At 39.5% G+C, this 26,234-nt stretch overlaps 1 protein-coding gene across 2 annotated transcripts in view; it reads left to right on the top strand.

Moving 5' to 3' along the window:
- Nucleotides 1-26,234, top strand: part of TMEM236 (transmembrane protein 236) — a 46,687-nt gene that overhangs the window by 5,487 nt on the left and 14,966 nt on the right. The window contains exons 2-5 of one of the 2 annotated variants that reach the window (XM_088844059.1): nucleotides 890-971; nucleotides 4,337-9,028; nucleotides 12,675-12,747; nucleotides 17,120-17,261. In XM_088844059.1, coding sequence (XP_088700185.1) covers nucleotides 8,976-9,028; nucleotides 12,675-12,747; nucleotides 17,120-17,261 — 268 coding nt within the window. In that variant the 5' untranslated portion in view covers nucleotides 890-971; nucleotides 4,337-8,975. Of the gene's footprint in view, nucleotides 1-584; nucleotides 972-4,336; nucleotides 9,029-12,674; nucleotides 12,748-17,119; nucleotides 17,262-26,234 lie in introns of those variants that run through there. The other variant, XM_055429492.2, reaches the window with a different exon arrangement.

Genomic DNA, 26,234 nt, shown 5'->3' with positions numbered 1-26,234 from the left:
ATATGCTTTTAGACTAGATACTTCATGCCTTGATCCTGATAACAGGTTTCTCATGTCATCGTTAGTTTCCTGACCTGCAAAATAAAAATAACATTAATCTGTGTTGCATAGCAATTAATGTGCAAGAACAAATAAATACTTCAAGTGCCAGGAAGAAGTCTGGTTGGGAAATTGGCAAAGTGAATCCAAACTCCCTTTTCATGCACTTTGAAGAGAAATGAGAGGTTGCTCTCTTAGACAAAGAATCAAGCTTTGAGTATTTCTCTTTGCCTGGATCTGCTCAGTTATAAAAATAGGGGATTGGATTATGTCTTTTCTTCTTTTTTAACTAAAATTATATTATTGCAATGGTTCTACTTAACAAGTGTTAAATAATAAATAAAATTTTTTTTGTGCTCAAATTCATGATAAAGACTATATTAAAAGACCCCACTTTTACTGATGCTCCAAAGCATATTCTGAAATTCTTTTGACTTCTAGTAACGGATCTGCAAGCACATTAAGTGATCACTTCCATGATGGCTCTGTTTCTTTAAGAGACCTCGGTTGTTAAGTTGGAAGATCACTGAACCATATGAGGGTCAATAAAAGAATAAAGTCACTGGTGAGTGATTCGAGTACAAGGAACTTGACCTCAGTTCAGTATCTGTGTGTCCATATGCTGTTCACAGTCAGAGGAGGAGAGTGTGGTCCCCAGGTGCTCGGCCTCCCAGGATGGCTTCGGGAAAACTAATCAAGCTGCTGATGTTTGAGCTGCTTGAGTTTACTGCTTTCTGTGTCCCCACGTTGGTGATAATGGAACAGTTTGCTGTTGCCTATTACACAACGAGGCGTCCGCCTGACAGAACACGTTATTGGCTGATTGTTTCCTGTTCAATTGCCTATGTAGCTTCAGTGACTCTCTTGATTTGGGTTCCTGTGAAAGTTCTCTTGTACAAGAAACGTCATCTTTACCAAAAAATCAAAGGATGGTGAGTAAAAAGAATTCTTTCGCAGGGACCCCCTGGGATGCTTTCAAAGAGATTGTCTCATGTTCTCTGGGCAAGGATGCTAGCATAACACAGGTGTGTAATGTGAGATTAAGGAGAAGTATTAACCACTGTTTCAATCAATGTATTCATAGTTGTATGAAGTATGGAAGTATCTTCCATAGTTTTTAAAAATTTTTTTTGATGTGGAATATTTTTTTAAAGCCTTTTCTGAATTTTTTGTAATATTGCTTCTGTTTTATGTTTTGGTTTTTTCGCCATGAGATATGGGATCTTAGCTCCCTGACCAGGAATTGAACCCACACCCCCTGCATTTGAAGGCAAAGTCTTAACCATTGGACCACCAGGGAAGTCTTCCATACTTTTTTTTAAGAGTCATTTTTTTGCTGACTGATAATTGCAATTTACATGTGTTCCTAAGACTCTGATTCTCTGAGTAGTGATTGTTCTTGTACTAATTCCTCTGTACACTAAAGTGCACAAAGTTATCATAGTTAATTTATAGAAATCGTAATCGTAAGATTCTAATATAGAATTTTTCTGTTGCATAAAGCTGAAAGTAATGTCTAAAGGTTTACATTGCAATGTTTTGTAACTCTAAAGCATCCTTTGATCATTAACCAAGTAAAATTTTTAAGCAAACTGGTTCCTTTATTTAGATTTTAAAAATAATAATATTTTGATTGTGTTGATAAATTCTATTACCTGGGTGGTGAGAAGGGTAAGTATTCAAATAATAATACAGAAGTATTTTAAATAAATCATGGCTTAATAAGGATTGAACTCATAGTTTAATGACTATATTGATCCATGTAAAGGTATTGAGAACAAATAATCTCTGGTCCTAATGTATTTTTCCTTTTAAATCTTCAGATCTGGTTCTTGTCATCTGAGATACATAGAATACATTTGAAAAACAAGGAGCTGGGAATTTTAATTCAAGCAAGTGCAGAAATATAAAAATAATAGATACAGCTATACAACTATATAGTGAGAAACACTGTAGGGAGAGTGTGGCCAGGGAGGGTGGGGCCCAGGATCTGCTCTCTAGCACCTGATACTTGATGTCACCCCCGAACCCACAAGGAGACTTTCAGTTCCTGGAGGACAGATGTCCTGAGTGGTTTCTGAAAATAAATCATGTGGTTGGCATTGCTTTCATCAATGGGGTTTAGGTGTTTTCAAACCCTTGACCCAAATCCTCAAGATCAACTAAGCTGAGCTGGGCCCTCCACCCCTCTTACCTGCTAGGAGTTGCTTCAACTGTTCAAGACTCCTGACCAGTCCAGGAAGTGTTTGAGGGGATAAGGAGGGTCTAAATGACAACAGGAGTAAACCAGTAGGAAGCTGGCCACACCAGCCCAGGAAGGTGCTCTCTGATCTTTTTCTGCGTTGGCTTAATCCCTAGGACCTTTTAGGTCTGAATATCATTTAGGCAGTAAACCTTCCCCTATTGCTTATTATTATTATGTGGGAGCTAAGATCCCACATGCCTCATGGTCAAAAAGCCAAAACATAAAACAGAAGCAATATGGTAACAAATTCAATAAAGACATTGAAAATGGTCCATCTAAAAAGCTTGAAAAAATATTATTATTATTTTTAAATAAAGTATTTAATATATATTATTATTAAGCTATAATTACTTCTTCACTGATTACTTATTATGTACTATAAATTGAACTTATCAGTTTCATTTCATTGCATACCACCTTGTGAAGTATGTCTTTTTTTGAGTTTATCTTTATTATTCCCAAGAGGAAACTGAAGATTAGAGAGGTTAAGAAACTTACATGGTCAGCTGACAAGTGAGTGAAAGGACTGTACTTTGGACCCAGGTCCATCTGGTTCTGTGGTTGGTCCTTCTTAACCACTACCCTAAACTGTTTCTTTGAAGGGTGAGGTCCCAATCTCTGGGGGCAGTTGAAAGTAAGGAAGGCAGCAGTCTTTCTGCTCCTTAGTGTCTTGTGTGTTTGTTTGTTTGTTGCTTTTGTTTGTATATCTGGTCCAGCTACTTCCCTTGTGCTGAGTTGTCTTGGGCTGTCACAATAATTGCATCTTTCAGTGACTCCTTTTGGAAAATACTCTTCCAGTCTTTCATTTCTGTTTGTGGGTGTGGTTGGTCATGAGTATTCTAAATAGTTTTAGGTGGATGGCATGTTATCTGATTTCAGTGAAACTGTTCCCTCCATGACCTCTTTTACGAGCCATTGTTATCACTTACTGGCCTAGAAAAGAAGAAATTGTTACTGAGTACTGTTCTAGGAACCTTACACATTCCATACTGTTAGACTTTATGACAACCCAGTGAGGTATCCACTAATCGTCTTGTTGTGTAGATGAAGAAATGGAAACTTGAAGAAGTGATTAACTTTGGCTAGTGATAAAGTTTATAACTGGTGGAGCTGGAATTTGTGAGCCCAGAGTGGTCTGATTCTGTGTTGTTTCTTCCATGTTATGCAACTTTTTAAATATTCTTTCTGACTTTTAATGCTAAGTATGTTTTTTTAAAAAATGCAATTTTTCTAGTGTCATTAGGATACATCTTCCCTAAAGATATGTATTTGGATATTATATGTGATCCCCCAAAATGTGTATAGAATATTTTAATATATGTGGTAACATAGTGTGTGTCATATAAGTTGATTTCTAGAGGAAGATGATGCAAAAATAATTGCTATTACAGAAATTAGGAATTGAAAGTATGAATTATTTTTGAAGAATACTTAAATAGTTGTGTATGTGAGATATCATAGATTCTTAGCTTTCACAGCTATATTGTTGATGGGCCTATTTGAGAATCTCTCTGCACATCCACACTGGTGCCATGGGTCCTGTGTGGCTGGTATTCAAGACAGAGTGAGTCATCCAGCTAGTGAATTCCTGACATTGCGGCTGAGGGGTGCAGACCTGAATTGAAATTCCAGCATCAGCCCTGATTGTGAGATCATCCTTTAAATTCTTTAAGTTTTAGTTTTCTTATGAGCAAAATGGGGACAACCTAGTTTCTTTATTGGGTTGTTTTAAGAAATTGAGTAAGATTATGCATGAAAATTTCTGAGCACAATGCCTAGTCCATAGTAAGGACCCGGTGAATGTTAGTGTTGTTATCTCAGGCTGAATTTAGTATCTCTATTGAAAACATGATCTGGTTTATTCCTCAGAATTACTCTGAGAAGTGATGATAAAACTGAAGAAAATTCTAGAAGTGATACTCTGTGTATCCAGAGAATCTTCTAGGTTCCTTTTATCCTTTGAGAGTAGTGAAGGTCAATAGAGTGAAATGATGAATATCTTATATTTTGTGATTCTATTCTATACATAACGTGATTCTATTTATTTTTTAGAATTGAAGAATGGTGGCTCAGATGGTAAAGAACCTGCCTGCAGTGCAGGAGAGACCTGGGTTCGATCTCTGGTCAGGAAGATCCCCTGGAGAAGGGAATGACTACCCACTTCAGTATTCTTGCCTGGAGAATTCCATGGACAGAAGAGCCTGCGGGGCTAAAGTCCATGGGGTTGCAAAGAGTTGGACATGACTGAGTGACTAACACTTTCACTTTTCATGACTGATTTATAATATTGTGTTAATTTCTGCTGTACAGCAAAGTGATTCAATTATACATATATATACATATTTTTATACTCTTTTCCATTATGGTTTGTTTCAGGATATATATTTTATTTAATTTGGCTCTCCCTGGTCTTAGTTCTGGCATGTGAAATCTTCAATTATTGCAGCATGCAGGATCCAGTTTCCTGTCCAGGGATCCAACTTGGGCCCCCTGCACTGAGAGTGTGGAGTCTTAGCCTCTGGACTACTAGGGAAGTCTCTATCTCAGGATATTGAATATGGTTCCTTGTGGTATACAGTAGGACCTTGTTGTTTATTCGTATTATATATAATAGTTTGCAGCTGCTAATGCCACATTCCCAATCCAGTCCTCCCCCAGTCCTCTCCCTCTTGGCAACCACCAGACTGTTCTCTACTAGAGTGTGATTTTATGTTTCATTTTCTCATTCAACCTGCACTCAGTGTTGTAAAGTTGAGGGAATGGATATAATTGTCATTTTATAAAGGAGGAAACAAGGTCAGAAAGTTTAGGACACACTCTAAACCAACAAAAGTCTGAACTTTAATCTGGTGTTCTTCCTTTTACTCTTGTTAAACACTTCCTCATTCTTTTGGAATGACTGTTCTTTTTTGGGATGCCTGTCATAATTTATAATAAACTAGGGACATGGTTTGAGGAAAAGAAGGAAAACTATTTATAAACACACCAAATTTTATATCCCAGTAAATAAGAGGAAACTTTGCCTAGGATATCACAGAATGGGTGAAACCATTGAGCTATAGACTAATCAGTGAATGGGTGAAACCATTGAGCTACAGACTAACCTGAAACTGAAGTAGATTTCCTCGGAGAGGGTACCTTGGGGAAGGATAATCCTAGAAGACTTTTGGGGGTTCCAAGACTGGATTGGGGTGATATTTTAGGAATTCTATCGAGTCTTGCAGAGTATGATTCCTTTAGTCATCCATTCCCAACCTTTGTGGCACCAGGGACCGGTTTCATGGAAGACAATTTTTCCATGGACTAGGATCGTCAGGTATGGTTTTGTGATGACTCAAGCTCAAGCACATTACATTTATTGTGCACTTTATTTCTATTATTATTACATCAGCTCCACCTCGGATCATCAGACATTAGATCCTGGAGATTGGGGACCCCTGCCTCAGACCATGACATGTCAGCCATCCTGGGGAGTGCCAAGTTGGAAAGACTCCAATTGGAACATTTTCCTTTGTTGACATCCTTAACTTACACTGCAAGATTTGCTGTTGATTTGTTTCTGGTGGCAGTGGAAGTCATAGCAGTAATAGTTCTAGTTGTCATCATAGTAAAATAAGAGTAAATATTGATTGAACAATTACTGTGTACCAAGAAGAGTTGTAAACAGGCTGCCTGTGTTATTTTAGTTAATTCTCTTTTATGAAGAAGAACATTTACAGTGTTCATTTTGAGTGAGGAAATTGGGGTACAGAGGTTAAAAGACCACCTGGCCAGTAAGTAGGGAGTCAAGACCAACCCCATTTGTCTCGAGTCTGAGCACCTTAACAGTGCACAGCAACACGCAAGAGTGACCGGCTCACCCGAGAAGGCAGAGCTCACTCTTTCCAGCACCTCCGGGAAGGTCATGGGTGAATTGCCAGGAGATAACCAGTGGTGCTTAACAGTTACTTCTTCCCAGAGAACCCTCTTTCTCTCAGTCTGTCTGTCATCTTCTGAAAACCTCAAGACTGATCATTTTCTTGTCCTTGACCGCAGGCTTTCTCTGCTTGTCCCACCACCTCCAGTCAGTCCGCAGGAGTGGATTCACTTTTGCTTTTCTCTCCTGCATATGCAGTCACCAGATTCCATGAGTTCTTCCTCTTTCATCTCTATCGACTCAGCATCTTGTTCTCATGACTGTTTTCCTCACCCCAGTCAGGCACTGATTTCCAGGGCCACTGTGCACTTGAGTCTCTGGCATGGCTCGCCAACTTTTGATCTATTCACGTCCAGCATCAGATCCCTTGTTCTGGTCGCTTTTGCTCAAGGAGGCACAGAGAACGTTTTATGAACCTCCTGGGGCTCTGGAGACCTTCACCAACTGCTGTCCTTGCCTTTTGCCTGTCTGCCCCTCTCATCCCCTCCGTGTCCTTGTTGACAGAGTAATAACCTTCTTGAAAAATATTGCCTGCATTTCAGGTCCACCTCTAAAACTCTACTCTTCCCCTTGCTTTTAGAATTCAGTGTTGGAATCATCTGAAAGCTGAAGACACCTTAGTGTCCATCTATCACACTATTTCTCACAATACAGATAGTCCACTTCTGATTTTAAAGGAGCTTCATGACTTTTTGTGTCTCTGATTATGAGAATGTGTTGTGTTGTACTCACTCGCTCAGTTGTGTCCAACTCTTTGGGTCCCATAGATGTATCCCACCAGGCTCCACTGTCCATGGAATTTTCCAGGCAAGAATACTAGAGTAGGTTGCCATTTGCTTCTCCAGAGGATCTTCCTGACCCAAGGGTTGAACCCACATCTCTTGCATTTCTTGCATTGGCAGGTGGATTCTTTACCACTAGTGGCACCTGGAAAGCAATTATGAGAATAGTCTTCCTTATTTCCTTGTATTGAAATAAACTCTGCCATGTGTAGCTTCCTTCCTGTCTTCTTTGTAGATGTCACTTCCTATGCCCTGCCTTAGATGCCAATGAATTTGGCCATGGCTGGGAGCCCTACCCATTGCCCCCTGATTTTCTCTTTTTATTACTTTTCTTTTTTATGTGTCAAGCATTTTAATTTGGAGGTTGCATATTTTAATTTGCATAGAAAAGTTTGGCTTCTGGGATACCCTGTCCAGTGGTTTGGACTCCATGCTGTAACCACAGGGAGCCTATATTCAATCCCTGGTTGGGGAACTAACATCCCAGATGCTGCATGGTGGGGCTAAAAGATTTTTTTAAAAGAAGAAGAAAAAGAAAATTTTGGCTTCAATCAATCAATCAATCAGCCAATTTTCAGTGATTCAACACCTCACCAATTTCAGAGTACTGTTCTTGTTATGAAATTATGCTGGCATGGCTACCAGCAATTAATTAGCCACATGTAATGGTCACTCTCAGTAGCATGACACTTTTTTCTTCCTTTTTAAAAAAAAAATTATTGGAGTATAGTTGATTTACAGTGTTCTGTTATTTTCAGGTGTACAGCAAAGTGATTCAGCTATAAAGCTATAAGAATACATATGTCCCCTTTTATTGCTTTTCAAGCTCTCTCGTCGGCTCTCATAAACTGTTGCTTGTGTGATGACAAGTCTTCACATTGTGTCTCTAAAGGTGACTTCCTGTCTGAGCTCACTGTGTCTATACTGAAGCTTTTCGAATATTTGAAGATGGGCTCATCACAGCCATTTTAGCCACATCCCATTTAGTCTGCTAAGAAGTTTTCTCCAGTGTCCAAGTCCCATCAGTTATTCTCTGTGTCCTGTGATTTCTGGACCTTTTACTCTTCGTGATAGCTCCTTGGGATGCTAGCTGACTTGTTAATGTCTGAGTGTACTCTACATGATACCATAAACCTTCAATTTATTACAAAGCATGGTAATGCGAAACGCAGCAAAACAAGGTCTGCCTGTATGTTGGTTTTAGCCAGCAGTTCTAAGGTTTAAGGCTTGACAACCACCCTGTGTGTGCTTGACAACCGCCACTCTGTCCTCTGGACCTATCAGAGTGAGGGCTCCACCCTCTGGGCCACAGGCAGCAGGCCTGCTTTCTGCATCTGAGGAGGGAACCCTGGGCCCATGGTAGAAGTGACAGCTTCCCTGGCCTCTGTGGCATCATCGGAGTCATTCTTCCCTTTTCTTAGTGATGGCACATCTTTGCAGCCAAATGGCTCTGTATTGGGCTTACCAGATGGCTCAGTGGTAAAGAGTCCACCTGCCAATGCAGGATATGTGGATTCAATCCTAGGGTCGGTAAGATCCTCTGGAGAAGGAAATGGCAGCCCACTCCAGTATTCTTGCGTGGGAAATCTCATGGTCAGAGGAGCCATGCTGTGGGCTACAGTTTACGGGGTCTCAAGGAATTGAACAGGACTGAGCATGCGCACATGGCACGGCACAGCTCTGTATTAGCCCATTTCCTGCCTATGGTATCCTGGAAGACTCACAGTCTTTCTTCATTTTGTCCTGTCTGTCACCCTTCCGTGCAAGCTGTTAGTGTTTCTGCTGTGATTGCTGATTGGATTCACAAGTCATACCCTTAGTGTTTTCTCCAGAATGTGCTCTCTCATCTTTTGCAATATGGATATGAGTGTGTCAAAGAAAATAAGACAATATGTTCTTAGCTAGGTGTATATATTGCCTGTGTGCTCAGTTGCTCAGTCATGTCTGACTCTTTGCGGCCCCATGGACTATAGCCTGCCAGGCTCCCCCGTCCATGGGATTTTCCAGAAAAGAATACTGGAGTAGGTTGCCATTTCCTACTCTGAGGTATGTAAATTACTAAATCAAAATTTTAAAAGACTGTGGATAACTGTCTTTCAGCCTCATTACTTTGTTGTATAAGTCTATGTATTTTATGCACTTAAAAATTCTATTCTGAGTAGGGTCCATAGGATTTACAAGATTCCCAGAAAGTTTATTGTATCAAAATGATATGGAAATATTGTTCTAAATGCTGGAGATAAAGTAATGAACAACTCAGACAAGGTACTTTGTCCCATGGAACTTACCTTGGGTATAGCAAACAGGAGTCAGACATGAAAGCTCTATGATCTAGACTAGGTCTGTCATCCAGAGACTCCCTGTCAGAAAAGAATAGCCAGTGTAAATCTGGCAAATGGGGCAAGGTTGGTATGATCACAGAATAACAAGATGTTATTAGTATGTTATTAGATGTCATTAGTATGGTGGGGTTAAGTGGATGTTGGGGAAGGGGCAGATCATTCTAATGAAGACAGTAAAAGAAATAAGAGAAACCACATCATGGAGAACATGTAGACAATGGTGCTAGGTTTCAATTTTATTTTACTTACTTATCCACTGGAGTTTTTTAGAAAATTTATTAAATCCACAAATAAGTATATTTTGTGGTAAAATACACCTATCATAAAACTTACCATCTTAATGATTTTTAAATGTAGAGCTCATGGACATTAAGTACATCCACATTGCTGTGCTACCATCCATCCACAGAAACTTCTTCATTCGGAAAAACTGAAGCTCTATAGCCATTAAACATTAACTCCCCATTCCCCACTCCTCCCAGCCCTGGTGATTTTGAGCTGAGTAGTAAGATGTGTTTTCAGTCAGTTCAGTTCAGTCGCTCAGTCGTGTCCGACTCTCCGCGACCCCATGAATCACAGCATGCCAGGCCTCCCTGTCCATCACCAACTCCCGGAGTACACTCAAACTCATGTCCACAGAGTCGGTGATGCCATCCAGCCATCTCATTCTCCGTCGTCCCCTTCTCCTCCCGCCCCCAACCTTTCCCAGCATCAGAGTCTTTTCCAGTGAGTCAACTCGTCGCATGAGGTAGCCAAAGTATTGCAGCTTCAGCTTTAGCATCAGTCCCTCCAATGAACATCCAGGATTGATCTCCTTTAGAATGGACTGGTTGGATCTCCTTGCAGTATAAGGGACTCTCAAGAGTCTTCTCCAACACCACAGTTTAAAAGCATCGATTCTTCAGCGATCAGCTTTCTTCACAGTCCAACTCTCACATCCATACATGACCACGGGAAAAACCATAGCCTTGACTAGACGGACCTTTGTTGGCAAAGTAATGTCTCTGCTTTTTAATATACTATCAAGGTTGGTCATAACTTTCCTTCCAAGGAGCAAGCGTCTTTTAATTTCATGGCTGCAATCAGCGTCTGCAGTGATTTTGGAGCCCAAAAAAATAAAGTCTGACACTGTTTCCACTGTTTTTCCATCTATTTCCCATGAAGTGATGGGACCAGATGCCATGATCTTTGTTTTCTGAATGTTGAGCTTCAAGCCAACCTTTTCAGTCTCCTCTTTCACTTTCATCAAGAGGCTTTTGAGTTCCTCTTCACTTTCTGCCATAAGGGTAGTGTCATCTGCATATCTGAGATTATTGATATTTCTCCCAGCAATCTTGATTCCAGCTTGTGCTTCTTCCAGCCCAGCGTTCCTCATGATGTACTCTGCATATAAGTTAAATAAGCAAGGTGACAATATACAACCTTGACGTACTCCTTTTCCTATTTGGAACCAGTCTGTTGTTCCATGTCCAGTTCTAACTGTTGCTTCCTGACCTGCATACAGGTTTCTCAAGAGGCAGGTCAGGTGGTCTGGGATTCCCATCTCTTTCAGAATGTTCCACAGTTTATTGTGATCAACACAGTCAAAGGCTTTGGCATAGTCAATGAAGCAGAAATAGATGTTTTTCTGAAACTCTCTTGCTTTCTCCATGATCCAGCGGATGTTGGCAATTTGATCTCTGGTGCCTCTGCCTTTTCTAAAACCTGCTTGAACATCTGGGAGTTCACAGTTGACATACTGCTGAAGCCTGGCTTGGAGAATTTTGAGATGTGTTTTACATTTACAAAATTAGACATGTGCTTTATGGGAAAAATATTGCTTGACAAGAATAGAAACACTAACAGGAAACTGGTTACGAAGCACTGCAGATAAGAGATGATAGTGAGTGAGCTACTGTGTTAGCAGAAGATGATTTGAAATGCACTTTGGCAGTAAATCATGTAGGATTGGATGATGACTGGAATGAGTATGGGTTCCTTTTCAGGCCTGTTAAGCCTGAGTTGTGACATCCAGTGGAGGTACCAAATAGATAGGTGTGTGTCCAACTCCAGATCTCAAGACAGAGGCCATTGTATATATTCTAGAATCTGTTTGCAAGTCCTGGGTGAGTGGGTGATGTTTAAATGATGGGATTGGCTGAGATAATCAAGGCAAATAACACAGGTAAAGAAGAGGTGCCAGAATAATTCCTGAGGTACTCTTATAGGTGAAGCTGAGAAGAGGACTCTGAATGCCCTTACCAGCCTCAGAGACCTGAGTGCTTCAGGAATCTCCATCTGGGCTCAGAGAAAGAGGCAAAGCTACCAGTTTTAAAATTTCATCATAACTCTAGTTTTAGCAGGCTGTTCTGGTTCTGGCTATGAGAGTTGGGCTATCTCGCCCCTATCTTATGTCTGTACCTAGAAAATCTAGGATGATGCTGGAGTAGAGGGACATGGCAGGCAGAAATTCTTAGTCTTCTGAAAGACTCCAACACTGTGTGCTTAAACACACACTAGCCTATAAACGTAATTAGTACGTTTTTAAACGTAATTTAACTACGGATAGAGGAGGTAAATAGCTCATTATAGAAAAATTTGAGTGTATTTTACAGTATCTTCCTGTAAATTGATAATGCTAAATATATGTGTTAGTTCTCTCTGTAATAAAATATTTATATGTTATAGCTCATTAATTGTTTGATTGCTTGATCGTGCAAGGCTTAAAAAGTGAAAGTGTTAGTCACTCAGTTGTGTCCGACTCTTTGTGACCACATGATCTGTCCATGGAATTCTCCAGGCAAGGCTTAAAAGGTGGTCCAAAAACAAATATGAAAAACTATGTGATTTTTATGTATTTATATATATATTTATATATATATGTATATAAATTGTCCCCCCTCAGGTAGGAAAAATCCAGATGTTTTCACTTTGTCACCTTTAACTAATGGTATATGGTTTCTAATTTATTTTTTGAAAGATCAGTTTTGCAGCATGGGGTATAGTATCCCTAGAGAGAGTCATGCTGTTCTATTTTTTTCAGCTGGTCACCAGAGCGTGACGTGTTGGACAGGATTCTAATGAATGAATTATAAAAATACTGAATGTCATTTGTCTTGCACTGTGATGCTTGTAACATCGATGGTTTGTTAATTATTTGGAAACCTTTCACCCTCTTATTCTAGAAAAACATCCTGGCTTTTTGTGTGTTCCCCTTTGCCATACTCAAACATTTGGGAAATGGAAATAGGGAAGCAGTGGCTTCTTAGAAAAACTATAAAGGAGTGCAGGAACTGCACAATTGGCAAAATGTAACAGGAACTGTTGATCTTGTACATTATTGCTTTTGCTTATTTTTTCTCCTTTGCTAGGAGACCTGTTATGATGATGTGTGTAGTACTCACCACGCTTCCCAGCTTCAGCTTTTCTATAGCAGTGACTGAGGTATGGAATTTTGATTTCTTCTCCTGCCTGTAAGATTTTGAGATTTTAGAACGTCCCCCTGTTCTTAAAATTTCACAGAATGGTATGCCCAACAAGTTTCTTAAAGTTGATTTTCTCCAGTCTTAGATCATTGTTATCTCTGTTATTGTGGAGGAAGGTCTAACAGCCACTTTTTTAAAATCTACTGTGTTTGTGCAGAGGGGTGGGGAGAAAGGAATGTCACTTGAAAATAATGAAAAAGCAGGGAATTTGAGAGAAGATCCACATTCTGTTTCTTCTAACCTGATGTTTTTCATGAGTGTTCTTGGTTCTAAAGAGAATAGAACAGTATCTCAGGGAACAACCACTCACATAAGACCTTTGATAAGATATCTGTTGCCAAATAATTTGTATGTGATGTTTTTTTAAAAATAAATTTGAATTTATGTTTCAACCAAAGGCAGCTCCCAAGGGACTCTGATGGATGGGTGTCTGCAGGACAGGAATATTATAGATACAGCTTTCAGGCTGTGAGAACTCTTATTACCTAGATAGTTCAAAGCAGAATGCCCTGCTAATCTTATTATTTGTAAAGTGCTTGAAAGATGTAATATTTAAATTTATTAATAAAATTTTCATTTACACGTTGAGTAGATAGTCATTAAGTGCATATTACATGAAATTAGATCCTGAGGCTAGAGCACTCAGAAAATTTGACAGTCTCTAGCCTTCAGTGAGCTACCCTGGTGGCTCAGCAGTAAAAAATCTGCCTGCAGTGCAGGAGCCTCAGGAGACGTGGGTTTGATCTCTAAGTCAGGTAGATCCCCTGGAGAAGGGAATGGTAATCCACTCTAGTATTCTTGCCTGGAGAATTCCATGGACAGAGGAGCCTGGTGGGCTACAGTCCATGGGGTCGCAAAGAGTTGGACACAACTGAAGCGACAGCAAATCACACAGCCTTCAGTAATTTTTTAACTGATGGTAGAGAGCAAAAAAACAGGCAGTAAGAGTAGGTCTGCTTAGTGCTTGAGAGAGATGTATACCAGGTAATGGATGACATCATTAGAAATTACATGACTTTGGAACGTGTCCTAGATGCAGCATTAGGACATTATATGAACACACAGAATATCCTCAGAAGGCTACAGAGATGGACGTTGCATCAAACGGCAACACACAAATATTTTCATCTTGATTTGTCATTTTCTCTTCCTTCCCCACCAGTGACCTTGTAAAGCACTTGGGAGGTTCCTATGAGCTTCAGAAATTCAGGGTACGACCTTTCAAGGAACACTGCTGTCACAGTGATGCACTGTCTATGGTTTGCCCTTTCGGGCCAACTTTCTCATTATGTTTCACCTACTCTTGCATATTTTTGTTTACGTTTTTCTTATTTTTCACTGAGGTGTAACACACAAACGAAAAGTTCACACAATATAGACAATATTAATAGAATACTACAAAGGAAGCCCCTGTGGAAACATTACTCAGTTCAAAAAATAGAACTTCGCCAGCTCCCTAAAGGCCATCTCTGTTGGCTACCTTTCCTTCTATCCCACAGGTCACTTTTACCTTACTTCTAATATCACAGGTTAGTTTATCTGTTTTTGAAAGCTTTATAAAAGGAAATCAAATTGTTGTCTATCTATGATCTTTCTGTCTGTCTGTGTATATTTTATTCAAAATATGGTCTATTCTACTTTTTCTGTTTAGATGTAGTTCATTCATTTTCATTTTTTATTCCTGTACAGTATTTCATTTTACAAATATATCACACTCTATCAGTTCTACTCTATGTTATTTTATTTTTTGGCCACGCCACCTGGCTAGTGGGATCTCGGTTCCCTGCCCAGGGACTGAACCTGGACTGTAGCAGTGGAAGTCTGGAATCCTAACCACTTGACTGCCAGGGAACTCCCGTCAGTTATACTCTTGAGGGTCATTTCAGTTTCCAGTGTTTGCTGCTGTGAACATCCTTAAACATGTCTCTTGGTGCCATATATAAGCACTTGGGTTGGTTAAATGTGCAGGAGTAGAACTGATGGATCACAAGATGTTCAAGTACTCAATTATAACTAACAGTGTCAGTTTTTCAAAGAGATTATATTAATTTAGACTTCCACTAGCAGAGAATGAGCAGTCTTTGTGTTCCCCATCCTCAGTAGCACTTGCGTTGTCAGCCTTTTTATTTTAACCATTCTGGCGAGAATATTCTTGAATTTCATTATAGTTTTCAATTTCATTTCCCCAATAATTAATGAGATTGAGCATATTTTTCATTCCATTTTTTTCCCTAATGTGTTGCTTATCTTTTAAAAATCGATTTGGAGGAATTATTTATATATTCAGATTTCATGCTCTTTGTTGATTTTATGTATTGCAAACATCTTCTCATTCTGTGACTTCATGCTCTTAATTGTATATTTTGATGGAGAGAAGCTTTTAATTTTAAAATAGTCCACTACGTCATTTTATTTGCTGTATTTTCTTTTGGTTACTTGTTTGAAACAATTTTGTCATATTGTGAATCTGAACCTTAAAGTCCTAAAGATAGTCTCCTATATAACATTTTGAAATTCTCTTTGAACTTCACAGTCTACCCATAACTAATTTTTGTGTGTGTTGTGCAGTAAGGGATTTTTTTCCCCCAAATAATAGCTAATAGACTGAGCACCATTTATTAAAATGTCTGTCCTTGTCACATTTCTCTGTAGTTAATAAATCAGATGTGTGTGTCCATAGTCTATTCTGAGCTTTCTGTTCTGTTCCACGGCCTACTTTTCTATTCCTGTGCCAACACTACATTATCTTAATTCTTGCATGTTTATAATAGCTCTTTATATCCAGAAGAGTAAACCTTCCTGTTTTCCTTTTCTTCTAGAATGTCTTGCTCTTTTTATTTTCTCTTTTTTTTCCCACTTTTTAAAATTGAAAGATAATTGATTTACAGAATTTTGTTGTTTTCTGCCAAATATCAACATGAATCAGCCACAAGTATACATATGTCCCCTCCCTTTTGAACCTCCTCCCCATCTTCCTCCCCATCCCACCCCTCTAGGTTGTTACAGAGTCCCTGTTTGAGTTCCTTGAGCCATACAGCAATCCTATCTATTTTACATATGGTAATGTAAGTTTCCATGTTATTCTCTCCATACATCTCACCCTCTCCTTCTTCCTCTCCCCTCCCTTGTCCATAAGTCTGTTCTCTATGTCTCTCCATTGCTGCCCTGAAAATAAATTCATCAGTACCATCTTTCTAGATTCCATATATATTTGTTAGTATACAATATTTATCTTTCTCTTTCTGATTTACTTCACTCTGTATAATAGGCAGTAGGTTCATCCACCTCATTAGAACTGACTCAAAAGCATTCATTTTTATGGCTGAGTAATATTCCACTGTGTATATGTACCACAGCTTCTTTATCCATTCATGTGTCAATGGGCATCTAGGTTGCTTCCATGTTCTAGCTATTGTCAATAGTGCTGCAATGAACATGTATCTTTTTCAATTTTGGTTTCCTCAGGGTATATGCCTAGGAGTGGGATTGCTGGGTCATATGGTGGCTTTATGCCTAGTTTTTTAAGGAATCTCCATGTTCATTTTAGAATCAGCTTGTCATTTTCCACAGAAAAGTTGGAATTTTATTGAGGTTATAATAAATGGTATCATTTTTAAAAATCTTATTTTGTAACTCTTCCGGTTTTGGTATGAGCAAATAATTTATCCTTTTAGGGGAGATTTGTCCATTTACAATCATATAGTCTATGAATAATGACATTTTGCTTCTCTTTTTTCCTAATACTTAAACACCTTCATTATACTGGCTAGGACTTCAGTATGAATAGAAATGGTAATGGTGTAACCTTTGGTTTATTCTTGTCCTCAGAGGTATTGAAAACTCTTAATGTACTGAAGTTAACTTGATGTATGCCATAGGTTTTTTTGTGGAGACCTTAAACTGATGAAGCAAGTGCTCCAAAGCCTAGCTGGGTTTACCCAGATCTCTCTTCTTAGAAGATCCTACACTCTGATATTTGTCTTCCTACATCTTTGAGCTAGGACTCACAGAGGCTCTGTTTAGCTGTTGGATTGGGAGAGATTCCTTGTTTCATTATTCCAGGAGCCTACTGTTAAATTTTAATGCACATTTACCGAACTCTGTGTTTAACTGATAGAGTTCTGTCTTCCATTAACATGGATCCTAATGACATCTTTAGAAATGGTTCAAAACTTTGTGGGATTGAACACCTAAAAAAGCTGAAAACCATGCTTCTAATCTTTTAGCAAATGTAGGTATAATTAATTTAGCACTTCTTTCAGACTCCTCAAAGAACTGTGAACAAAGACAGTGCAAAAATTTAATGCTTCTTAATGGTCTTCTGAAAACAGGTTCAAAAGAATGTTAATGGTTCCACTGATATCTTACCGGATATGTTACCTGACCTGCCAGTCTCCCTAGTTCTGACTTGCTTGATTGTGGTTGATATTATTGAAAAACTCAGGATATATCCTCTTAGAGGGAGGCAAAAGAGTAAGTATTCTTTTAAATACAAATATTTTTTAAAGGTTTGACATATAATTCAACTTTCTCCCATTCTGTTATCTGTTGACATGTTTCATGATATTTTTTAAGAGCTAACATTGTAGTTAGAAGATTACAAATGAAGATATCTAAATATAATTATTTTTAAACCTTTGCTAGCTATACAGTTCTTTTCTTTTTTTGATTCTGATAGTACTTATAAATGAATAAACTTACTAAATATTGACTACTAAATCTTTAATGTTTACTCTAACAAGAAAATTACCTAAGTAAATTATTATACATTTGTATTTTAGGAACTATCTCAAAACCTTAAGTTTAGATGAATAAATAAGGAGTTAGGTCTGGATACAACTGAGTGACTAACACATTTTTTAGTCTGGATACTTTTGATATGGGAATTAAAATGACTACTGCAGATATTTCCTGGAGATTTATGTGTTTTTTAAAATTTAGTTGCTTTATAATTGTGAATTGTCAAAATGCTGAAGATTACCAAGATATGCCACATTTTTACAAAGGGAATAGTTGAAACTAAAAATCAATTGGCCTTTTTCATAAAGTATTTTGTTAATTGAATATTTTGTTTGGTCAGTCATAAGTCCCCTCCACTGTAGTTTTATGTGACAGTATCTGTGTTCGATGTACAATATTTGCATGGTATGGTTATTGGATGGCAGAGATTTTGCATTTGAAAGTGGTACGTTTTGTTCATCACTCCCTGACTGATAGATGGGGGTAAATTGAGTGAGTCATAGGAGAATGCTTCGGGGTAATAAGGTGACTACTACAACCAGGAACTAAAACACTAGACAGTCATTTCTTATGACTGAGGGGTGAGCCACCACCCCTTCCTTATGGGAGAGTGAGCCACCACCCCTCTAGCCACTCTTGCTCTCAGTTTGAAAAGCAGAACTGAATTGGAGGCCACCATGAAATCTGAGACTCTGAGCTTCATATTTTGCACTTTGTCCTTTGGTGGGGGATGAGAGGCTATTATGTTTAAAATAACACCCAGGTGATAAGGCAGAGAAGATGACAGTGGCAGCCAATGAGTCTGTGGAGGAAAAGGTACTCCCAAGGTATACCTGCCTTCCAGAACTGAGTGTTTTGTCTTAAACTTAGGTGGTTTGAGAATTGTCAAATCCTTAACTACTTTTCTAGACTCCTTAAGGACACAAGCCTCCTTTGAAATTGGACTGTTTTTAATCAGTCTGTATTTTCCATGTGAATGTGAACTTTCTAAGTTTTTAGTGAGAATTATTTTTTTTAATTGAACGTATATATTTTTGAGCATAAGTTATTGGCATTTTATATTTTAAGTGATGAATTGGTTTTTTAAAGGGAAATTTTCCTTGTATTCAGAAGTAATGCTGAAAAAAGAATCAAAATAAGAGAACCCCAAGGAAGAAGTCAGTCCTGGGGAGAAGACTCTAGAACATCTTGTCCAATTGCTGTTTCTTAGTTGAAGAGCCTCTTTCTTGAACTCTTCTCTGCTCAAACTTAGGCGGGTTAATGTCTAGTTAAGTAGCTCCATTCTTTAATGAAGTCACACTTAAAAAACTATTATTCTTTCAAAATACTTTCATAAATATTAATTATAAATATACTTAATTTTTACGTAAAATTTGAACTCAAATAGTCTCCTATGCTCATTTTAACAGGCTACTAATAAAATCAATTGTATGAATTTTGAATCAATGGGGTATTCTCATTTATCCTCTGGAATATGAATATGTAAATTCATAAACATAAATTATAAAACATCAGTCTGAACATAAGCATAAATATGGTTTCACTGCATATGCTACCTTAGCATGGAAGTGGTAGGATAGGGATGTGGGAGAGAGTTCAGACTAATCTGACTTCCTTAGGAAGTGTTGGTAAAGAAAATATATTCTGTTCTTTGCTCTCTCCAGATAGTTTGAAAGGCATACACACCAGTTGTCACAGTTTTCACCTTGTGCTAGATGAAACTAAGGTATTCTACAAAGCTTGGGCTTAATGGATACTCTTGCACTAGCCTAATTATCTTTGGTTGTTGTTGCATCAGTATATTTATTTACTGAAGTATAGGTGATCTACAATGTTGTGTTAATTTCTGCTGTACAGCAAAATGATTCAGTTGTACATATAGAAACATTCTTTTTTATATATTCTTTCCATTATGATTTATCACAAGATATTGAATATAGTTCCTTGTGCTATACGGTAGGACCTTGGTGTTAACCATTCTATATATACTAGTTTGCATCTGCTAACCCCACACTCCCACTCTATCCCTTTCCACCTCCCCAACTGTTGTTTTTTTTTTTTTTTTTTTGCCATGGCACTTCTTTATTTTTATTTATTTTTATTTTTTATTTTTTTTTAATTTTTATTTTTATTGGAGGTTAATTATTTTACAATATTATATTGGTTGGTTTTGCCATACATTGACATGAATCTGCCCCGGGTGTACATGAGTTCCCCCTCCCGAACCCCCCACCCACCTCCCTCCTCCCCTAATCCTCCCTCTGGGTCATCCCCGCATACCAGCCCCGAGCATCCTATAACATGCATCGACCCTGAACTGGCGATTCGTTTCACATATGATAATATACATGTTTCAATGCCATTCTCCCAAACCATCCCACCCTCACCCTCTCCCACAGAGTCCCAAAGACTGTTCTATACATCTGTGTCCCCAACTGTCTTAACTCTTTAATTCCAAGCCACCAAAATTTGATCTTCATTTAGCTTTTCTTTTTCTAAATTTTAACAATAATAAAAGCTCTATATTTGACATATGGTTAAACCAATCTTCACTGGCCCAAGGGATCCTTTCTGCTAACTTCCTATTACCAGTTGAAATGCCAAAGTATCAAGTAATTACCAAGTTACAATGTCTAAGTGGGTCATTTCCCATAGATTGTAGCTCAGTTGGGAATATTTTCTGGAACACAGATCTCCAAGGCATGTAATGTCACAGGTGCCCATGGCACCTAATAGTGTCAAGTCCTAGTCATGTGAGCAAACAATAAGAATACAAGATATAGCCTGCATGTCTCCTGCTCTTACTAATGTTGGTCACTCGGTTGTGTTCCACTCTTTGTGACCCCATGGACTGTAGCCCACCAGGCTCCTCTGTCCATGGAATTCTCCAGGCAAGAATACTGTAGTAGGTAGCCATTCCTTTCTTCAGAGGATCTTCCAGACCCAGGGATCAAACGCAGGTCTCCTGCGTGGCAGGCAGATTCTTTACTGTTTGAGCCACCAGGGAATGGCTATTACTAATATGTGAGTACAAATGAGCACACTTTAATTTTGTCTGAATTTTGCTAGCTTGGTCCCAACCTCTTAGTGCCTGGACTTCATCTCTCTTCTTCCTTCCGTGTTATTCTCTCTCCCATTTTTAAACTAGACCCAAGATGTATCTCCCATGGTCTCATTTGTTGGTCTAGACTGTTGAATAACCTCTGGAGTGTGTGGGCTTCAGCAGTTGTGGCACACAGGCTTAGTTGCTCCATGGCATTTGAAATCTTCCCGGACCAGGTACTGAACCTGTGTTCCCTACATTGGCAGGCGGATTCTTATCCACTGTGCCACCAGGGAAGTCCCCTCCTAGTTTTCAGCTACTACAAACATTATTGTTATGACTTTTTCAGAAGTGAAAGGGTTGAGAACAAAAGGACAAGGATATGGTTAAAATGAATAAGATGCTGTGTGTTTGAGCTGGGCAGGGGAGACGTGCCCAGTTAGGTCACAGCTGTGCGGATGGCACAGGGGGTCTCTGTTTGTGGGGACCCTCTGCCATGTACAGGAGTCAGCAGCCGCTCACTCCATGATGTGTCTATCTCAGCAGAGGCTGGAGACAGAGAGAGTTAACTGCTGCTGGACGGCAGCCAAATGATATCAGTATGATGACCATAGACACTGTCCTTAGAAGACCCTGAGCATCGCACATGCCCAGACTCCTTGGTAACAGCCCTAGCCAGAAGAGAGGGGCTATTATGGACTGGCTTCTCATGAGGACAAACACAGAGGGGCCACAGGGGATTGTACCAGTGGGGTGGCAAGATGGTTTGGCTCCATGAGGGGTGTCTGCAGAGTCAGACGTGACTTGCTAGAAGTGAGATCAACAGGCTATTTGAGTGGAAAACATCATAGCCCTGCAGAGGAGGTGGTTTCCACTGTCACATCAGTAAGAGGTGCCTGGTATGATGTTGGCAGTGTAAGGTTTTCAAATAAATCTGCTCTCAGTGGCTGTATTCCAGTTCCTTCTGTGTAGTCTCTTTAATACCCAGAGACTTGGACCAAGTGCTTCAGGCACTTCAGCAGCACAGATGATTATTTCTCAAGTGAAATGCCTCCGTGTGCAATTTCACGCTCAAAGGATATGCACGGTTTTAAGGCTGGCATATGTAATTTATTTAAAGTTCTCCAAGCACTTCTGATGCCCACCCTGATTGAGAGTCTTTGACCATAGAAAGTATCAGGAACTGAGACCAATAGCAAGTTAAAAGCCAAGAGATAAAAATCCAAATTCTGAAAGGAATCTCCTTTCCAGATTTCTTTGAAATGGAACTTATCACTCCATAACCAAATAGCATGTTAAAGATGGGAAAAGAAATTAAATAAAAAAAAAAAAAGGACACTGCTTTTCTCTGAATAAAATGAATGGCATCTCGAGTTCCCCTTTGCTTCTTTTTAAGAAAAAGCTTATCACACAGTCTGAACCCAGTGTGCACACTGGTTTCCATAATGTGTTTTGCAATGTGGTTAAAGAGTACATAAGAGGAACACTGAGTCCGCGGCCATGCCAAGAAGGGGAGGGGGGCATTTCCTTTTATACTGTCCCTTTGCTGTTTAGAAGAAGGAAGTTTCAGAAAAGTATGTCAGCTCTAGGATTTTTACCCCCCTTCTCAAGAAACAAGTAGCCATTTACCAGACCGGGGGTGAGAGAAGGGTAGAGTTTCTGATTTATAACTTCTAATGAAGCACCAGCTGTCAGGATTAGGTCAGCGCAGACCGGGCCAGAAACTAGACTGCCGTGGTCCCTGTGCCAAACGACATGGGGCGTCAGGTGCTCTCAGGTCTGAGCTGACTCCCTTTGAGTAGGACAGCTTTACGTGATTGTAGCAATTTGGCATTTAGCTGTTATTTTTTTTCTCTAGGAAGGAAGTAAAATGTATGAACATTTTTAATATATAAAATGCAGTTTTTGAGAATTGCAAGATATTTTCAAAATAAACATTTTCATGGTCTGGTAAGAGAAAGAGAACATAAAGAATTCAGCAGGCAATACTTTATTTTTTTTTCACCTGACTTTATTTTATCTTTTTGGCTACAGGGCATGCGGAATCTTAGTTCCCCACCAGGGATAGAACCTAAGCCCCCTGTGTGGAAGCAAGTCCAACATGCAGTACTTTATAACAGCAACAAAAATTTAAGACCCCAGCTAGAAATTAAAGGGCTAGGTCATGGATTTTTGGCATCTAAATTTCCTTGCACAGGATTGAAGAGAGTGACAGGTTGTGGAGCTGATAGCCAGAGAGCCTTTTAAGTCATGTATACATTAGTAGTGACACCAGTTTGCTCAGACTCTGTTGTTTAGGGTGGAGTGGGTGTTGTAAAGGCTGCTTCCTATGAACTCACAAACTCTTCTTGGAATCACTCATTGGCACGTCTGCCCGTGCTCGGTCACTCCTGTCACTGCTGGTGCCTGGGAGGCTTTGGAAAATGAGTCCCCGCCACCTTCGCGGGGTCCTAGAGGCTGGGTGAGCTCACACCACGCATGCGCATGTTCTCTGGCGGCCACGGTTGCCGGAAGGTACCCAGGCTGCGCTGCCAGGAATTCCAAATGCCTTCCAAAGCTTTTCATCTTGCTTCAGGGGCTGTCTTTAGGACCCGGAGGCAGAGAGCTACCTGAGTGGAAGACCACATGCAGGACTTGCAAGTTTTCCTGTGATGTGAGACGATTGAGATCATGGAGGAGGTGGGATCATGGGGAAGGGGTTATTATTCAGCCTAGCTTTGATGGTTGGGCTTCCTTCCCTTAGTGCAGACTTTTTTTTTCCCCACCAGAATGCCCATGGTGCCCTCATGCTTATAGAACTTCGTATCAGAAGTTCCTCCTACCGTTAATGCAGCAAATTTTTATGGAGGATCTGGTCCATACCAGGCACTCCACTAGCTGCTGGGGTTACAGTGATGAGGTGAAAGGGAGAGGTGGCGAAAGCAGACAGAGTCCCCTTTGCATGGAGCTCACCATTTAGTGGGGCTTCCCCGATGGCTCATTAGGTAAAGAACCAACTGCCAATGCAGGAGACCAGGGTTCCAGCCCTGGGTCAGGAAGATCCCCTGGTGGAGAAAATGGCAACCCACTCCAGTATTCTTGTCTGAAAAATTCCATGGACAGAGTAGCCTGTCTGGCTACAGTCCACGGGGTTGCAAAAAGTCAGATGTGGTTGAGCATGCACGGACAGACAAGTGGGTGCAATAGCAGGTTTCTAAAAAACACTAACAAATACATATAGTTAAAGCTAAGCGTTCTTAAGGCAAGGAATCAGGCTCATTCCCACGTGTGTCCGTTTTTTGTCACCCAGAATGGGCTCAGGCTCTATTCTAGAGCCTGGGTTTCTAGCTCTGGTCTATATCCAAGCACTTAACTAGTAGAGGAATATCAAACCATTTCAAAATCTAGAATTATTTAATATTTACTGTATATTAATGTGTATTATATGGCTTCCCCAGGGGTGCTTGCTAGTGATAAAGAATCTGCCTGCCAATGCAGGAGAAACTAGAGGCTAAGGCTGGCTCTCTGGGCTGGAAAGATCCTCTGGAGTAGGAAATCACAATCCATGCCAGTATTCTTGCCTGGGAAATCCCATAGACAGAGGAGCCTGGTGGGCTACAGTCAATGGGGTTGCAAAGAGTTGGACATGACTGAAAACACACACAGACACACACATGCACAGTGCATATTATATTATGTGTTTATTATTTTATTAGCATAATTAATATAATTTATTATTATAGTGTATATTATACTTAATATATATTAATTAAATTAGAAAATAATTTTTCAATTTATATATTGTTAATTAAATTACATTCTCTGATATAAACACCTATCAAAGAGAAGGACCAGAATATCTCAAATGAAAAACTGAAGATTAGAATATTAAGAAAGTTTTCACAATCTTAAAAAATGGAGTTTAAAAAAATCAATAATTTTATGTTTTTAGCAGTTCTTATCCAGTGTTAGATGAGTCTATAGAGGGAAAGATGGTCTTTAAACTACCAAGCCTTCCTGCTGTGTCCTCAGACAAAAGAATTCTCTTAGAATTTCATATTTCCTAAAATTAAGAAATCATATGTTTATTAATATTTCTTCTCAGATTTGTGCAATGTCTAGAAGGGAACTGAAACTGAATTGAGGGCATTGAATTTACTGGATCCAATGCCTTTTTTAAAAAAACTTATCACCATTGTCTCACTGCTGAGAATGTATGCCCATGAAATTCTGCAGAAGTGATGATAGGTTGAATTCATTACTATTATTATTTTACGAAAACTTGTATACAGTTTTGAGCAGAGAGATAGTAGTATGCTGGTCAGTATTTAAACTGTCTCTCCTGGTTGAGGAGGGGTAAAAGTCCTTATGGATAGCATTTGCCAGTTTTTCTAGTGTGAGTATTCTCATCATGACCAATTTCCAGATACCATGGTGGTATCACTGATCACAGAATTGAGAAGCAGTACATACTGCAGGCTCTTGTCAGCTGGTGCAAACTGCCTCTGCCTACATAGGGTATATCCATGCAGTAGTTTTTTTCTTTGTGATGTGAACAGGCAAATCTACGAATTAAAGAATCAGGCTCTATAGTGTGACACTCTGTCTCCAACTTTTTGACCTCTCCTGCTATATGGGATGCTGGGTTGCAGTGTAACTATAACCAAAATTGAACAAGCTTTAATCACTGTTTCAGTTCAGTTCAGTTCAGTCTCTCAGTCGTGTCCGACTCTTTGCGACCCCATGAATCACAGCATGCCAGGCCTCCCTGTCCATCACCAACTCCCGGAGTTCACTCAAACTCATGTCCATCGAGTCGGTGATGCCATCCAGCCATCTCATTCTCGGTCGTCCCCTTCTCCTCCCGCCCCCAATCCTTCCCAGCATCAGAGTCTTTCCCAGTGAGTCAACTCTTCACATGAGGTGGCCAAAGTATTGCAGTTTCAACTTTAGCATCAGTCCTTCCAATGAACACCCAGGACTGATCTCCTTTAGAATGGACTGGTTGGATCTCCTTGCAGTCCAAGGGACTCTCAAGAGTCTTCTCCAGCACCACAGTTCAAAAGCATCAATTCTTTGGCGATCAGCTTTCTTCACAGTCCAACTCTCACATCCACACATGACCACGGGAAAAACCATAGCATTGACTAGACGGACCTTTGTTGGCAAAGTAATGTCTCTGCTTTTTAATATACTATCTAGGTTGGTCATAACTTTCCCTCCAAGGAGTAAGCGTCTTTTAATTTCATGGCTGCAATCAGCATCCGCAGTGATTTTGGAGCCCAAAAAAATAAAGTCTGACACTGTTTCCACTGTTTTCCCATCTATGTCCCATGAAGTGATGGGACCAGATGCCATGATCTTTGTTTTCTGAATGTTGAGCTTCAAACCAACCTTTTCACTCTCCTTTTTCACTTTCATCAAGAGGCTTTTGAGTTCCTCTTCACCTTCTGCCATAAGGGTAGTGTCATCTGCATATCTGAGGTTACTGCATTCTATTTTCTATTCTCTTCTAATTAATTTGAAACAATAGATGGTTTAGTAATGGCTACCCGTTACTTATTTAACACATAAGTAATTGTTTCTCCGTGTCAGGCACTACTTTAAATGCTTTACAAACACTGATTCAATTCTTCATCATGATCACGCTGGGAGGTTGGTGCTGGGTTTCATCATTTATTTCT

Source organism: Moschus berezovskii, chromosome 15 (assembly GCF_049115385.1).
Source record: "Moschus berezovskii isolate FMDL1 chromosome 15, NW_MosBer_1.0, whole genome shotgun sequence".
In the NCBI taxonomy this organism is placed as follows: Eukaryota; Metazoa; Chordata; class Mammalia; order Artiodactyla; family Moschidae; genus Moschus; species Moschus berezovskii.
This window is presented reverse-complemented; position numbering and strand designations above follow the sequence as displayed.